Source organism: Neovison vison, chromosome 7 (assembly GCF_020171115.1).
Source record: "Neovison vison isolate M4711 chromosome 7, ASM_NN_V1, whole genome shotgun sequence".
Taxonomy (NCBI): domain Eukaryota; kingdom Metazoa; phylum Chordata; class Mammalia; order Carnivora; family Mustelidae; genus Neogale; species Neogale vison.
In genome coordinates, this window is record NC_058097.1 from 45863324 (window position 1) to 45879889 (window position 16566).

Genomic DNA, 16566 nt, shown 5'->3' on the forward strand with positions numbered 1-16566 from the left:
TGGAATAACTGTCTTCACTGGGACATTGACCACTTGTCACTTACTCTCTGTGTTTAAATGAAACTGATCCAGGGGCGCCTGGGTGACTCAGTGGGTTAAAGCCTCTGCCTTCAGCTCAGGTCATGATCCCAGGGTCCTGGGATCGAGTCCCGCATCGGGCTCTCTGCTCAGCAGGGAGCCTGCTTCCTCCTCTCTCTCTCCCTGCCTCCCTGCCTACTTGTGATCTCTGTCTGTCAAATAAATAAAATCTTAAAAAAAAAAAAAGAAACTGATCCAGACTCCTAGCTGCAGGTGTGCCCGTACGTACCAGAAAGGCCAATTAGTGTGATCCATCTCTTTGGTTACATTTATCGATTTAGGAATGGACATATAAACCAGGATCAAGACACCGTTGAGTCTGCCTTATGAGTTTCATTGTAAGTGTTAGTGCTAACACCCTATTTCTCCCTGGAGATGCCTTTGGATATCTTCCCACCACATGAAGAAAACCAACCTGAGTGTGAAGTCTACACAGTGGAAAGAGGCACCTAGACATGGAGAAAGGCAGATTCCCAGTACCATTATTTGAAGCTTTGGATCTACCCATGCTTGAACACTGCCTTCGTGTTTTCAGTTATGTGAGGCAATCATTAACCAACAAGAGTTCTTAATGGACCCAGGAAGCAATGCGTAGCTGGGAAGGAAAGATGAGTGTTGTACTACTAGAGAGGAATTTGCTTCCTTAATTCATCAGTATTCCCGCCTTTGTTCCTGGAAAATGGGATTACCCTCTTCCCATTTGGGAAAAAAAAGTTGAATAGAAGCTTTTCAATTTCCCTTGATTTACTTTCTCTTCTATAACAGAAAGCACAGGAAAACTCTGATGTTGTGGGACCCATTTGTCAAGGTTTACAGAAAGACAAGTGTCTCAGCCTCAAAATTTCTGTTTTCCTGTTGACCACCCTGCTCTCAGGAGCAGTGGGTTCCCATCTTTTACCAAAGACTCCTGCAGGATGTTCTTCCAGGATGTTACCACGTGCTTGCCCAGGCATCGTATTGTGCCCATGCCAACTTCCTGGCTTTCATAATATACAGCAGTTCTATTACCAATGGGAAAGCTGATTGATGGTTATGTGGGAGCTCTGTAATATTTTTTTTATTTGTAACTCTAAAATATTTTCCAAAACAAATTTTTTTAAAGAAAATGTCTTGGTCAGGACTTCAGATGAGATAGACAGATCTCAGAGTGGGTGGAGCTGGAGGCACACACACGACATTTATGAGGGAGATGTTGTCACTGATGGTTTCCTGGCTTAGTTGTGAGAAGGAAACTGTACACCAGGCAGTGGAGAACCAGCGTGTTGGGGTAAGACCTCTACCCACACAACGTGGAGACAAAGTGGGCAGGAGGGACCCGCGATGGCCCAGTTCCCCTTCTTCCTTTGAACTATAAACTGAAGACGGGATCTCGGTCTGAGTCAAAGGGACAGTATGCTCACAGAATTCCTGTCCCTGCTTTGCCTTGGTGAGTCTCCAGGACTAGGACAGATGGGTTTGGGTGGGTGAAGCGGGGGTTGATGTGAAATGATATCTTCTGTGTACTGGACACATGCTACCTGTCAGAGTTTCATGGGCTGTGGTGTGACACTCCTCTGTTCTGGGGACCTGGGGAAGTGAGGTTCAGAGTCATGGGGCGATATCCTCATTTACTCAGCTAAGCAATACAGAGCTCCCATGAAGTCTGCAAACCTGCTTGGTCCAAATACCACTCTTGCCATGAATGTTTGTTGGCACAGAGGAGGGTGGGATACATAGGGTGTGGAACTATGGGTTTGGGCACAGACCAAGATTATAAAGAAGGGCTACGTCTGGGGACAATGGATGAAAAGAAAAATTTCTGACCAACCCCATTCTCTACTGATTTTAACTGTCCTCAACTTGAATGTGATGTAATCAAAGGGACCTCAGCCTGTTAATAGGAAGACCTGTGATTATGATCTTGGCTTGGTCTCATAGGAGCTCTAGACTGTGAGCCAGCAGTTCCACTGACCAAGCTCCCAGTTCCTCTTTTGTGAGGTGGAGCTGAGGGGTGTGTGGAGAGGATATCAAGACTTGTCATCTGCCCCAGTTCCTTCCTCCTTCTTTTGAGATACAGCCCTTCCTTTGGGTAATGCTTTGAGCTTTAGGTGTGGCTATACCCTGAGCCCCTACTGCAGGGCAGAATAAGTTGGGCAGTCGAGAGACTCACCTCATCCTGCCCATAGTCATTTCCCAAAGTACCAAACACCAAATGGCTTAAAACAACAGAAATCTATTCTCTCAGAGTTCTGGAGGCGAGATGTCCAAGGTCAAGGTTCCAGCAGAGCTGGTTCCTTCTGAGGGCTCCAAGGCCCCAAGGGAGACTCTGTTCCAGGCTCTCCTCCCTTCTGGGGATGGTAGGCAGTCCTTGGGTTCCTTTCTTGCAGGTGCTTTGCTGCAATCCCTCATGTCCTCACATGGCCATCTTCCCTCCGTGTCTGTCACCCCACCTCTTATGGGGACACCAGTCATACTGAATTATGGGACTAGCCTACTCCCAAATAATGCTGTTTCCAAATAAGTTCGCACTCACAGGTGCTGGGGGTTAGGGCTTGAACCTACCTTTCTGGAGGACACAACAAATCATTATTCCATGGACGGGTCTATAATGCTTAGCAAGGCTGTCCACTTCTTTAGGAAGATTCTCAGATTAGCATTGGGATTCAGATAAATTTTGGTTCTCAGTGTGACCGCCCAAAGATACCAGACTGTACCTGCCTACAGACTTGCTTCCAGGCTCCTGGTCCTGTCATGACGATACTCAGAGGGAATGACACATGGCAGCTGAGAGAAAAGACCCTAACAGCCCTGAATCCCTAGGTCAGTCTGCTATGGAAGCCAGATTTGCTGTTGCACTTAATGGAGGTTTCGTGCCTAAACTAACACAACTAGTCATTTCCGCTTCTTACCTCAGGTGGACTTCTGATATTTCGATCTCTATACTTCTTTAGTACAGAGGGCAAATGAACCCAACTTCCGTAAAATTTTTAAAACGTGATACAATTCACCTAAGAGTAACCATTTAAAGTAGACAATCAAATGGCATTTTAGACACATTTAGACATTTAGACACAATGTTATGTAACCACCAAAAATGTTTTCATCACCCTTAAAGGAAATGCTGTACTCACAAAGCAGCCACTCACCATCCCCCTTCCCGGGGCGGAGGGAGGGGGATGCCACCCATGTACTTTCTGTCTCTCTAAATGGAGCTATTCTGCACCTATCATGTAAATGGAATCATACATGTGACTTTTCATGTCTGGATTCTTTCTCCAGGAATGATTTTTTAAAGATTTTATTTATTTATTTGTCAGAGAGAGAGAGAGCGCACAAGCAGGCAGAGAGGCAGGCAGAGGTGGAGAGAGAAGCAGGCTCCCTGCTGAGCAGAAAGCCCAATGAGGGACTCGATCCCAGAACCCCAGGATCATGACCTGAGCCAAAGGCAGTGGCCCAACCGACTGAGCCACCCAGGCATCCCAGGAATGATATTTTTAAGGTCCATCCATGATGTGTCACCCCAACATTTCTTTCTACAATAGAATAGGAGAATATTTTGTATAACATAATCTGAAGAATGCTTTAGATACAATTTTTAAGCTTTCCAGATGATGCGTCCAAAGGACCTGTTAAATCATAATTTAACAGGAATCTGGAGATGGATTCTGGTGCCCAGTTCCAATGTGCGGGGGTGGGGCCCAGACACCACCAAGAAATTCTTGAACACCATTTGGGTGTCCTGTAATTTAACTCAGCTCTGATACTATCTACCTGGAGTTAGCATCAGATCCTGTCAGTGAGGTCTCAGTCCCGCAAGACTCCCTCCTCCCCATTTTAGATGCCAATGGCAAGTCTGGGTCATCACCTGATCAGTCAGCTATCTATCAGGAATTCCCAGGACCCCCTCTTTGGGTTTGGTTAATGTGCTAGAGAGGCACACAGAACTCACAGAAATATTTAAGTTACTGGTTGCCAGTATACAAGAAATGGCTATAACTCAGGGATAACCAAATGGAAGAGATGTGGAGGACCAGGTATGGGAAAGGGCGCCAAGTTTCCATGTCCTTTCCAGGCACACCACTCTCCCTGCACCTCCCCCTGTTCATCAACCTGGAAGCCCTCTGAAACCATCCTCCCCCTTTTTAAAAGATTTTTATTTTTATTTATTTGAAAGTGAGAGGATGAGAGAGAGAGAGGACAAGAGGAGGAAAGTCGGTGGGAGAAGCAGACTCCCTGCCAAGCAGAGAGCCCAATGCGGGACTCGATCCCAGGACTCCAGGATCATGACCTGAGCCGAAGGTAGTCACTTAACCAACTCAGCCACCCAGGTGCCCTGAACCCATCCTTCTGAGCATTTATAGAGGCTTCATTACATAAGCACAATTGATTAAATCATTGGCCAATGGCAATTGATTCCATCTCCATTCCCAGAGGTCAAGGAGATGGAATTGAATGTTCCAAGCTTGCCATCCTATGGTTGGTTCCCCTGGCAACCAGTCCTCATCCTTAGGTCTGGTCCAGAAGTCACTTCATAACATAATGAAAGACACTTATATTGCATCCAACCATTGGAAAATTCCAAGGGCGGGTGTCTGGTTCATTTAGTTAGAAGAGCATGGGAGGGGCGCCTGGGTGGCTCAGTGGGTTAAGCCTCTGCCTTCAGCTCAGGTCATGATCTTAGGGTCCTGGGATCGAGCCCAGCATCGGGCTCTCTGCTCATCCGGGAGCCTGCTTCCCCCCTCTCTCTCTGTCTGCCTCTCTGCCTACCTGTGATCTCTGTCTGTCAAAATAAATAAATAAAATCTTTAAAAAAAAAAAGGAAAAGAAGAAGAAGAAGAAGAGGAGGAGCATGGGACTCTTGATCTTGGGGTCATGAGTTTGAGCCCCTTATTGGGTGTACAGAGTCCTAAAATAAATAAATAGTCTTTTTAAAAAATGGTTAAGAAAATTCCAAGAGCTTTAGTAGCAGCTGTGTGCCAGGAACCAGGACAAAGACCAAATGTGTATTTCTTATCATAAACCACAGCATCGCCTAAGTTTTTAGGGAGCTGTGGTTTCTCATGTCCCCACTGCTACCTGTCTCAGTGGGAGTTGTAGCACCCAATGAGGCTGGACGTTGTTCAGAGCATGGGTAGAGGGTAGATGACAGTGGCCCGCCAAGGACCTGCTAAAGAGTATAAGTGTGTCAGTGTTCAGAGTCTGTAAAGAGTCCGTCGAATGACAGACACTTGGTAATTGGTGGGTTTTCATTGTACTTCTTTCCTGAGAAATGTATTTTTTTCCAGTTATCCTGCATTCCCCTCAATGACAGTTCCTTCTGTGTGGACAGTCCTTCTTGTCTATATCCACTGTGGTCCCTTGTTAGGAAAGAGGGACAAGTTCTGAGGAATCCAACACACAGCATGGAGACTGTAGTTAATCATTCTGTGTTCTCACCCTGGACACACACGCACGCACACACGGAGGGTCACTCTAGGAGCTGATGGATGTGTTAATTGGCTTGATTGTGTGTGTGTATGTGTGTGTATATACATATAAATCATGTTGTGTAACTTAAGTACACATCGTTTTATTTGTTAAAGAAAGAGAATCTCTCTCTCGCCTTTATACCCTAGTCTATTCTCCAGTAGGGTTCCATAAGGCAAAATGAACTAAAGGCATCTGTGTGCTTACTTTAAAAAGGGGCGGCCACTGTTTGAGCAGAATATTGGGTGATACCAGAGCTGACACAACATGAGTCTAAAAACCGGTTTGTTGGGGGAGAACTAAAAAGGGAACATGAGACCTAGGACTCCCTGACCACTCAGAGGATGATTTCCTACCTATAAATCCCACCACAGTCACTGCAAGTTTGGACTCAGTGCACCTTTTTTCTTGGTGAAACTTGGGGGGTTCTGTGTTGTGAGTTAACCCCTGAGTTTAAGCAAGGGCCAGATATTCTGAGATATTCTCACATCTAGAGAAATTCTAGCTTCACTGCTTGACAGACCCGCAAGACAGGTTTCCCATATTTTCAACCAAGGGATGACCTTCCTATCCCAAAATGAAATACATAGAACAGAACACAGGAGAGGTAGGGCCTGATGTTTGTGAAGATCAAAGTCACATGTAGAAAGAGCATTTAGGACCGTGAATGTCTTGAACTCCTTGCGAAAAGAAGAATCTTGTCAGAGAGAGCGACTTCTCTCCATTTGAATCAGGTAGGAAGCCCTCTGCTCACACTCGACAGTAAAATAATGACTGTGTTATTTAAGGGTAAAAAGTTCAGTCATGGAAAGCAGGAGAAGAAAAAATAGGCAAATGTACAAAGATGTCTAGATGGTGAAAGAAAGACTGATCATGAAAGCAACATCATAAATGGGTAAAGGCTGCTGGAACTTTGTACGTAAACGTAACTCCTGAATGAGAAACAATGGGACATAAGCAAAAGATAAAAAATCAATCCAAGGAAGAGCCTCCGAGAAACAGGATAGATCTCTAACAAATTAGCCATGCATTCTCTGCCTGATATGTACTCAAAGATGAGTATACAACCCATGTCTCATGAGGGTTTCTCTTCCAGGGCTCAGCCTGGGCTTTGAAGATGAGAAAAAGAATGGTGAGCTTTCTTGCATAAACTCTATCTGTTCCTGCAACCCAGATTTTCTCTTTAATGCTCTGAATTCTGGGAGGGCACTGGTGGTCCTCATGATGAAGAGTCAGACTAACTCTGAATTCTTTCCAGAGACACTTCCCAAGCCCTCCTTCAGTGCCTTGTCCAGCTTAGTGGTGGGATACAGAGGCAACGTGACCCTGAGGTGCCAGTCTCACTTCCAGAATGTGACATTCATGCTGGGGAAGCTGCAGGACTCCAGGTACAGGCAGGAGCAGAGGTCCACAGGACACAAGGCTGAGTTCCTCCTTACTCACCTGGAGCCGAAGGATGCTGGGATGTACTTTTGCGCCTACAAGACAATGGTCTCCCAGGAGTGGTCAGGGGAGAGTGAATACCTACAGCTCAAGGTCAGAGGTGAGAAAGGCTGCCTCAGGTTTGCTCTTGAGACATATATTCCTGTGCTGTGATGGAACCTGGCTGGGCAAGGAAAAGTCCGGGAAATGGACAGATGTGACCACTTGAATGTAAAATATGGTGGAAATAGGAAGTGAGTGTGGGGAAAGGTTCTCATCAGAGATTCGGAGTGTGGATCAACAAGGTGGATGTGGGAGTGTTTTAGAATAGAGTTTTAGGGAACCTGGATGGCTCAGTGGGTTAGGCATCTGCCTTCAGCTTGGATCATCTGCCTTCAGCTTGATCCTGGGGTCCTAGGATCATGTCCCATGGCAGGCTCCCTGCTCAGTAGGAAGCATGCCTCTCCCTCTTCCTCTGCTGCTCCCCCTGCTTGTGCTCTCCTTCTCTCTGTCAAATAAATAAATAAAAACTTTAAAAAAGAATATAGGTATGAATAGAAAATTTGAGGTAGAGTATGGCCAAAGATGAAGAGATGATTGTCATTGAGAAAAAGATAGTTTGGGGGCACCTGGATGGCTTAGTTGGTTAAGTGTCTGTTTTCAGCTCAGATTGTCCCCGGGGGGAGCCTGCTTCTCCCTCTAGCTCTGCCCCACCCTGCTCCCTGCTTGTGCTCTCTCTCACATTCTTGTTCTCAAATAAATAAATAAAATCTTTAAGAGAGAGAAAGATAGTCTATTAGAGTTCCCAAGAAAAGGGGTATAGCAATGCCATGCAGGACCACATAGAGAAGCACCAAAGACAGTCAAGAAACAGAGGGAGGAGGAAGACTGGGCAAGAGTCTTTACTGAGGTTTGTGTGGGAAGGAACAGACTTAAGATTGTCCCTGGTGTACAGAGGTTGTCCCTGATTGTCTGGTATCTAACAGGGAATATCAACCCAGAGTGTGAGAGCCATAGAGGAGGTGGCTGGCAGTATGAGCTCTGGAATGTTTGGTTTGCACCTGAGGGGTGTGCTTGGGGAAGTGGATACCCTCGGTGGGGGATCTCTGCAGGGTCAACAATGTCCCAAGATATCAAAGTGTCAAATTCAGAAAATAAAATCTATGGTTAATAGAAAGATGGGTAAGAATATCCCCAGGTTCATTGGAAAAGAGGAATCCCTGGTCCTTCCCTTCACCCATGCTGCTTTGGCCTCTTCAGGATCAGTCCTAAACCTTCCCTCTTACTCAACATAGACCCTGAGATGACTCCAGGTCACAGCATGAGACTCTGATGTCTGATTGCATACAACAGACCCAATTGTATTGTTATTGTTCTGCTGAAAACAGAACTCCCAGAGTCACTACAAGTTGAGAAAACAAGAAAAATCCAAACTATCAGGACGGCATAAGACATCCCTCATTTTTTTTTTAAAGATTTTGTTTATTTAACAGACAGAGATTACAAACAGACAGAGAGGCAGGCAGAGAGAGAGAGAGGAGGAAGCAGGCTCCCTGCTGAGCAGAGAGCCCGGACATCCCTCATTTTTAACCCCTCACTTCAACAACAGAAATTTGGCATCCACCCACAAACAAAAGTGCCTTTGTGGGAGTTGTGGGATCTGGCACCACAAAGCAAGGGACCCGAGAGGAGTCTCACCCACCTGTGCATTGAGTAATAGGCAGACAGATCTCCGTACCAGCTGTGGAACCTGAGGGAGACTGTAAATTAATTCCAGGTCCTGTTGGCCATGGCCTAGAAGCACCTGAAGACTTGGGCAATCACCTATGGGAAAGAGAATCTTTGTAGAAGTCTATAAGCCAAGACTGAATCATGAAGAAATAGAAAATCTGAATAGATCAATAACAGATAAGGAGATTGCCTCAATAATCAAAAACCTCCTACCTAATGAAGAAAAGTGACCAGATGGTTTCACTGGTGCTTTCCACCAGGCATTTAAAGAAGAAATAATGCCAATCCTTCTCGAAGTCTTACTAAAAATGGAAGATGTGGGGGTACCTGGCTGGCTCAGCTGGTAGAGCATGTGACTCTTGATCTCAGAGTCATGAGTTCAAGCCTCATGTTGGGTGTGGAGCCTACTTAAAAAAAATTGAAGATGTGGGAACATTCCTACATTCATTCCATGAGACCAGCATTACCTATATCAAAGCCAGATAGTGACACTGGGAGAAACCTACAGAGCAATGTCCCTCCTGGACACAGAGGCAAAAATTCTCAACAAAACCTTAGCAGCCAAATTCAACAGCACATTAAGAAGATCTTACATTATGGTTAATCGGGATTTATTTTTGGGGTGCAAGGATGGTTCAACATACACAATCAGTAAATGTCATAGACTATGTTAATGAATGAAAGACAAAAAGACTATGATCATCTTAATAGAGGCAGAAAAAGCATTTGACAAAACACAATGTCCTTTCAAGATTAGAATCTCTCCACAAATCAGGAATAAAAGCAATGCATCTCAGCATGACAAGACATACACAACAAACCCACAGCTAGCATCGTACTCGAAGGTGAAAGGTCAAAATATTTCCTCTGAGAACAGAAACAGGACGAGGATGTCCACTCCTATCTCTCCTAGTCAACATAGTACTGGAGGTCCTTGCCTGAGCAATCAGGCAAAACAAGGAAATAAAAGGCATCCAAACTGGAAAGGAAGAGGGACAACTGTCTTTATTTGTAGATGATATAATGTTATACCTGGAAAATCCTAAAGACTCTATCAAAAGACCTGTTAGATCCTGAATAGCCAAAGCAATACTGAGAAAGAAGAATAAAGCTGGGGCTACTGTAATACTGATTTCAAACTATACTACAAAGCTATGGGGGTGCCTGGGTGGCTCAGAGAGTTAAGCCTCTGCCTTCGGCTCAGATCATGATCTCACGGTCCTGGGATCGAGCCCCGCATTGGGCTCTCTGCTCAGTGGGGAGCCTGCTTCCCCCTCTCTTTCTGACTACTGTGATCTCTCTGTCTCTCTGTCAAATAAATAAATAAAATCTTTTTTAAATTTTTAAAAAAAATTTATTTGACAGACAGAGATCACAAGTAGGCAGAGAGGCAGGCAGAGAGAGAGAGGAGGAAGCAGACTCCCCGCAGAGCAGAGAGCCTGATGCGGGGCTCGATCCCAGGACCCTGGGATCATGACCTGAGCGAAAGCAGAGGCTTTAACCCACTGAACCACCCAGGCGCCCCTAAAATCTTTTTTAAAAACTGTCATATGATAGCAAGGATTCTAGGCTACTGAATAGCCATTATATAAACTATGAAAATAACAGAAGTGCATAAAACAATATTTTTTAAAAAGCTATAGTAATCCAAATGGTGTGACATTGGCATAAAAATAGACACATATATCAATGGAATGGAATCAAGAGCCAACAAATGATGTTGGAAAATGGAATAACCGCATGCAGAGGATGAACCTGGACCCTCATCTTGCGCCACTCACAAAAATTAACTCAAAATGTATTAAAGACTTAAACATAGGACCCCAAGACATAAAACCCCAAGAAGAAAATGGGAAAATGGGAAGAACTTCTTTACACAACCTTGGCAATGATTTTTTTTTATATGACCCATAAACGATGAGAAAACGAATGCAAAAATAAACAAGTGGGATTGCATCAGGCCAAAAGCTTCCACACAGCAAAAGAAACAGTCAGCAAGATGAGGAGACAACCTACCAAATGGGAGAAAATATTTGTAAAATGGTGGTGCTCCTTCCTAGGGTAGGGAAGACTGGCAAGGAATAGGACTGGAAGGGGTAAAATTAGTGAGATCACTTATAAATGTTTTGTTATTAAACATAATATGATAAAAATAAGGTGAAACTCAGGAGTACTAAAAAGAGCCATCTGGGGGTGCCTGGGTGGCTCAGTCATTGAGCATCTGACTCTTGATTTTGACTCAGGTCATGATCTCAGCATCGTGAGATCAAGCCCCATGTCAGGCTCTGTGCTCAGCATGGAGTTTGCTTGAGGTTCTCTTCCTCTACCTCTCCCCACCCCTCAAATAAATAAATAAATACAATATTTTTTTTTTAAAAAGGGCCATCTAATGTTATGGCCCAGGTTTGGGGACCCAGTGAGCATCCCAAGGGGAAAATGGGAAATGGGAAATGGGGAAGGGAAATGGGAAAGACATTTTCCACTTCCCAAAGGGGGCTTAGAGTCCATAAGCAGAATAAGAGGACCTATGTCCCCAAGATTTCCACTCAATCACTGACTTTTTCCCCCCTGCATCTTGTTTTCTAGATGTCCACGATGGACATGGAGCTATGGAAGGAAAAAATGGTAAGATAGTCTGAGAGATATTTTTCCAATTTTTATCCACCACATGAGGCAGGCAGTTCCCTTTGGTTAAAAGGCACAGAAGAACTTTGATGCTTGGTTTCTCATTGTGATAGGGAAGATGACTGCCTTTCTGGGAAGCTGACCCCCAAGCTCCTCGTGGGTTAAGGAGAAGCCGATGAGTAAAACAGTTAGAGGTGTGTCTTTTGTCTTTTTACGTAGTGAAACACCATGGTGGAGTCTTGTGAAGATTGGGGATGAGCTTGTGTGTCCGGTTTGGGCAACAGGATGGGGACCCATGGAGCCCAGGTGCTTTGGGAATGTGTGTGATCAAGGATTTGCTAAAACTTTAGAGTTCTCAAAAACAGGTGAATATTAAGTTATTTTTCTCTGATGTTGCTTTTCCATGAGGAGTTGACTAAGAGTCTATCCTTGGAGATGTTTGTAAAAGTTAGAACTTTTGACATCTTTGGATGAAAACAGCTCATCCAGATTTTAATGGCCAAATATATAATGTAAGTTGGCATCTAGTTGCTTACTCATCCTTAATTTTTGCAACTCATAACCTCCCTGTAATCTACTCCAACGAGCCAAAATTGTCCAAGACTGTCATTAGAGTCTATGCCAGAACAACGTTGTTTTTTGTTTTGTTTTGTTTTTTAAAGATTTTATTTATTTATTTGTCAGAGAGAGAGGGAGAGAGAGCGAGCACAGGCAGAAAGAGAGGCAGGCAGAGGCAGAGGGAGAAGCAGGCTCCCTGCCGAGCAAGGAGCCCGATGTGGGACTCGATCCCAGGACGCTGGGATCATGACCTGAGCCGAAGGCAGCTGCTTAACCAAGTGAGCCACCCAGGCGTCCCTGTTTTGTTTTTTTTTTAAGGTATCTCCCAAAATGTCCTTGCAAAATAAGTAATAGCCTTTGAAAATGTTTTCATTCGGTATTAGCAGACTTAGGGAATGAGCTCTACTCCAGCCTTATGAACGTAAGTCACACCAGGAATGTTTTCTGGGAGAAATCTGAAATCGGATTGAGTCAAGGACCGCGGAAGTACCAGAAATAAGGCGGGAAGTCTAGTGATGGGTGAGAGGGGAAAGAGGAAGAGGAACATTCTTCTTTTTGGCTCTCGCATTACTTATTTTCTTTCTTTTGTATTGATTTGTAATTCACATCCCATAAACCCAGCCTTTTAAAAAAGTACACAATTTGGTGGCATTTGGCACATTCACAAGGTTGTGCAACCAACGCCACTCTATCATTCCAGAACATTCTCATCCCCCCCAAACAGACTCTCCTTCCCCCTCAGCAGTCTCTCCCCATTCCTTTCCCAAAGATGGACATTTGGGTGGTTCATACCTCTCGGGTATCACAATTAAGGCTACTATGACCTCTGGGGGTGGGGGAGCAAGCACCTGTTTGAGTTCCTGCTTCCAGGGTTCTTGGATATCTACCTAGGAGTAGAATTGCTGAGACATATGGTGACTCTATGTTTAACTTCTCGAGAAACTGCCAAATTGTTTTCCAATGTGGCCGCACCAATTTACATTCCCACCAGTAATACATGTGGGATCCAATATCTCCACATCCTTGCCAGCACTTATTTTCCTTTCATTTTATTATAGACATCTTAGTGGGTGTGTAGATCATTTCTTGAGATGTACTTTCTGAGCTCAAATTTATACCGCAGCAATTTTAAATGGAATAAAGTCTTTAAGCACAGATAGGATGCTCCCAGCCCATACAGAGGGTCACATATGTGCACATAAGGCCTGGCTTCCTCTCTGCTGCCTGAGGCCTCATTTACACCCGTGGCAAGCTTTATCCCACCGCTCCCTGTGATTCCTTCATGGCGACACCAGAGACCCTTGCTAATTTATTCTAGCAGTTTGTAAAGAGTGATGGGAAATTTGGCCAGGAAACATGGATGTCTCAGGGTGAATGCAGATCAGTGGGTTGTGACGCTGTAGGAAGGGGAAAGTCTTGTGATGGTTTACTTCTTCCTTCTAGTGAGGGGCTGTGGGAGAGAAGCCCAAGGCCAGATGAACGGTAAGCAGAGCTGATGTCTGGAGCAGCTGTTCCCACCCTGCTTTCTTAGGCTCCCCGAGAGGCACTAATAGTTTGCTGCTTTGAGGGTCTCTTGGATTCAGTGCCACCAAAAGATTCAAACAAGTATTGATGTGAAAGTGACAGTGTAGAAGGTGCCGGGGAAGGAGAGCTGAGAAGAAAAGGACTGAGCAAGAGTGCGATATCCATGTCCCTCCCTGGTGTCTTTTGCACTGTGCTGGGCTAGGGGGTTCAGGCAGTCCTGGGAAAGAGGTGTCCCTGGGATACAGAGATCCCGAGGCATTTGGGGTCCTTCCTGGCAGTCTCCCAACAACGAGATGCAAATGTTCACATTGGAAAGTGAAAGAAACCATGATCCAGAGAGCATAAAAATGGCAAAGGGAGTGGAGGAGCGCTGGCATCCTCTGTGACAGAGGGAGACAGGTGTGGGTGGGATATGGGGGGAGAAAATAATCATTATCACTACAATCTCATTCCTACACATTGAGTCAGATTTTAGACTCTGCTTTGAAGCCAGCGCTTTCCATCACTACTCAGCTCTTCAAGTTCCGTGTTCTCACCCCGCCCTTCTCCTTCTCCCTTCTGGAGGCATAACTGACCAAAGTGTGCACGTGATGGTCTCATCTCCAGGACCTACTCCTCTGTTCACTGGTAGCCTTTTACCAGCCTCTTCCCACCTCCCCACCTGCTACCCTCCTTGGCCCCTGGCAACCACCACTCTACTCTCTGCTTCTACAAGTTCAACCGAAAGATTTTTTTTTCTTTGTTTCAGATTCCTCACATAAGTAGAATCTAATCAGGTAGTATTTGCTTTCGTTTGGCTCATCTCCTCAGCATAATGCATCTGCACTGTTGCAGACAGCAGGATTTTCTACTTTTTTCATGGCTGAATAATACCCCAGTACAAATACCATTTAACTCTTGAACTCTTGAGTGTGGATTTTCATTCCTCTGGGATGGGACTTATTGTTCTCTCTGCGGTGTCGCAGTGATGGGGGTAAACGTACGTCTCCCCAGAGCGTGAGGTCACTTCTCTAGTGTTTCCACACCCAGAGGCCAGCACGGAGCTACCCATCCCAGCTGTGGAGTCCGAGCAATTCCCTTAACTTCTGCATACTTTGTTCAGGTTAGAATGAAATGGGAACAATAAAACTACCTTGTATGTTTCTCTCTTTCTAAAATTTAATGTTATTTTGTATAAATTCAAGTAATTAACGTGTAATGTATTATTGGTTTCAGAGGTAAAGGTCAGGGATTCATTCATCAGTCTTATATAACACCCAGTGCTCATTCCATCACGTGCCCTCCTTAATGCCCATCACCCAGTTACCCCATCCCCCCACCCAGTTGCCCTCCAGCAACCTTCAGTTTGTTTTCTAGAGTTAAGAGTCTCTTAAGGTTTGCCTCCCTCTCTGATTTCATCTTGTTTCGTTTTTTCCTCTCTTCCCCTATGCTCCCCTATTTTACTTCCTGAATTCCACATATCAGTGAGATCATACAATAATTGTCTTTCTCTGATTGACTTATTTCGCTCAGCATAATACCCTCTAGTTCCATCTACATCATTGCAAATGACAAGATTTCATTTTTTTGATGACTGAGTAATATCCCATTGTGTATATATAGACCACATCTTCTTTATCCGTTCATCTGTTGAGGGCATCTGGGCTCCTTCCACAGTTTGGTTATTGCGGACACTGTTGTTATGAACATTGGGGTGCAGGTGCCCCTTCTTTTCAATACATCTGTATCTTTGGGGTAAATACCCAGTAGTGCAATTGCTGGGTTGTTAAGGTAGCTCTATTTTTAACTTCTTGAGGAACCTCCACACTGTTTTTCAAAGTGGCTGTACCAGCTTGCATTCCCACCATCTCATGTGCTTCCTGTCAAGATGAGAAGAACGTGTGAAGCCCCTACCACAGAGAGGCTCACCATAAATAATCAGAATTATTGATATGGCTGAAAGGTTTATTATGGAATTCCCTTGGGCGAGGCCCTCTCTGCGAGTGCCCACCCAGTTAACCCCCTGCTATCCAGTCCAATGGCTACTGTTCTTATCCTCACTTTGAAGAGGGAAATGAAAAGTCAGAGAGATTAAGAAAATTCCCATAGTCGTTGGAAATCCCAGCTCAGAAGTGGTAGCAGCAAGTTCTGGAAGCCAGGGTATCTGACTCCTCGCACCTGCGGGGCTGAACTCGATCAGGTGTTTCAGGGGCCAAACTGATTCTATGACCTGCTCCTCTCCCACCAGCCAACAGATTGATCTTTGCTGCCACCTTCAGCTGCCTTTCCATTTCCATCCTCTTCCTCGCTGTCTTCTTCATCAACAGATGCACCCAGCATGGTGAGTTCAGGGAAGCACTGGTTTGTTTGCTTGTTTAATAAACAGACTTCACACCCAGCATGGGGCCCAATGCAGGGCTTCAACTCATGGACCTGAGATCAAGAGCCAGACACTTAACTGACTGAGCAACTCAGGCACTCCGGGGAGCCCTGGTTTTAAACACTGGGGAAGGGGAATGAAGTGATGGATTTTCTCATTATACAAATCCCTCCCCATTTTTTTTTTTTTTGTTGTTGTTGTTTTGTAGGTTCGTCACATGGAGATTCCACCAAGAGGTAGATATACTTGACGAATTTTATGTTCCTCCCTTCTCCAGAACCCTGTTTGCACTTCTGTGATTCCCATGCCTCTTCTCTCCAAAGCCCTGTCCTCTCCCTCAGTCTTCAGATCCCTAATGTGTTTCTGTCTCTTAGAATCAGCCATTCTGAATTTCCCAAGCAGGAGGCTACAGGTGAGTGGTAAGAGAGAAACCACAAGGGAATCGTGGGATGGGAAGAGTAAGTCTCACTCCTGCAATCCGAGACCTGACTTTTTTTTTTTCCATTCACTCACATGCAGATTTATCCAACCTGGAGAGGATATCTATCTCGGTGAGTTCTTCCCACTAGGTCACTTAGCACCATAAGCTGACCCCATCTGCCTCCTGGTTTAGCCCACATTCTGGTTAGTTGGATGTCCTCAGTTCACGCGACTGACAAGAGGCCAATTGACATTGTATTTAAAAAGCATGTGCCTTGACCAAACTCATCAAAACAGAGGGTAGAATGGTGGTTACCCCGGGTGGGAGAACTGGGGAGATATTGCCCAAAGGATACAGTCTTGCAACTAGTAGATAAGTTAAGTCATGGAGATGTGACCCACAA

The 16566-nt window shown here is 44.9% G+C and overlaps 1 protein-coding gene and 1 non-coding gene across 2 annotated transcripts; both read left to right on the top strand.

The window, feature by feature from the left end:
- The first annotated feature begins 1470 nt into the window (after positions 1-1470).
- Positions 1471-16216, top strand: LOC122913843 (V-set and transmembrane domain-containing protein 1-like). Its single transcript, XM_044260482.1, has 6 exons — positions 1471-1504; positions 6620-6655; positions 6782-7066; positions 15611-15703; positions 15951-15978; positions 16117-16216. Exons 1-6 carry the CDS (start codon positions 1471-1473, stop codon positions 16163-16165), a joined length of 525 nt encoding a protein of 174 aa, XP_044116417.1. The 3' UTR covers positions 16166-16216.
- TRNAK-CUU lies at positions 9002-9074 on the top strand. Its single transcript has one exon. It is a non-coding gene; the product is annotated as a tRNA-Lys (tRNA).
- Positions 16217-16566: the final 350 nt, after the last annotated feature.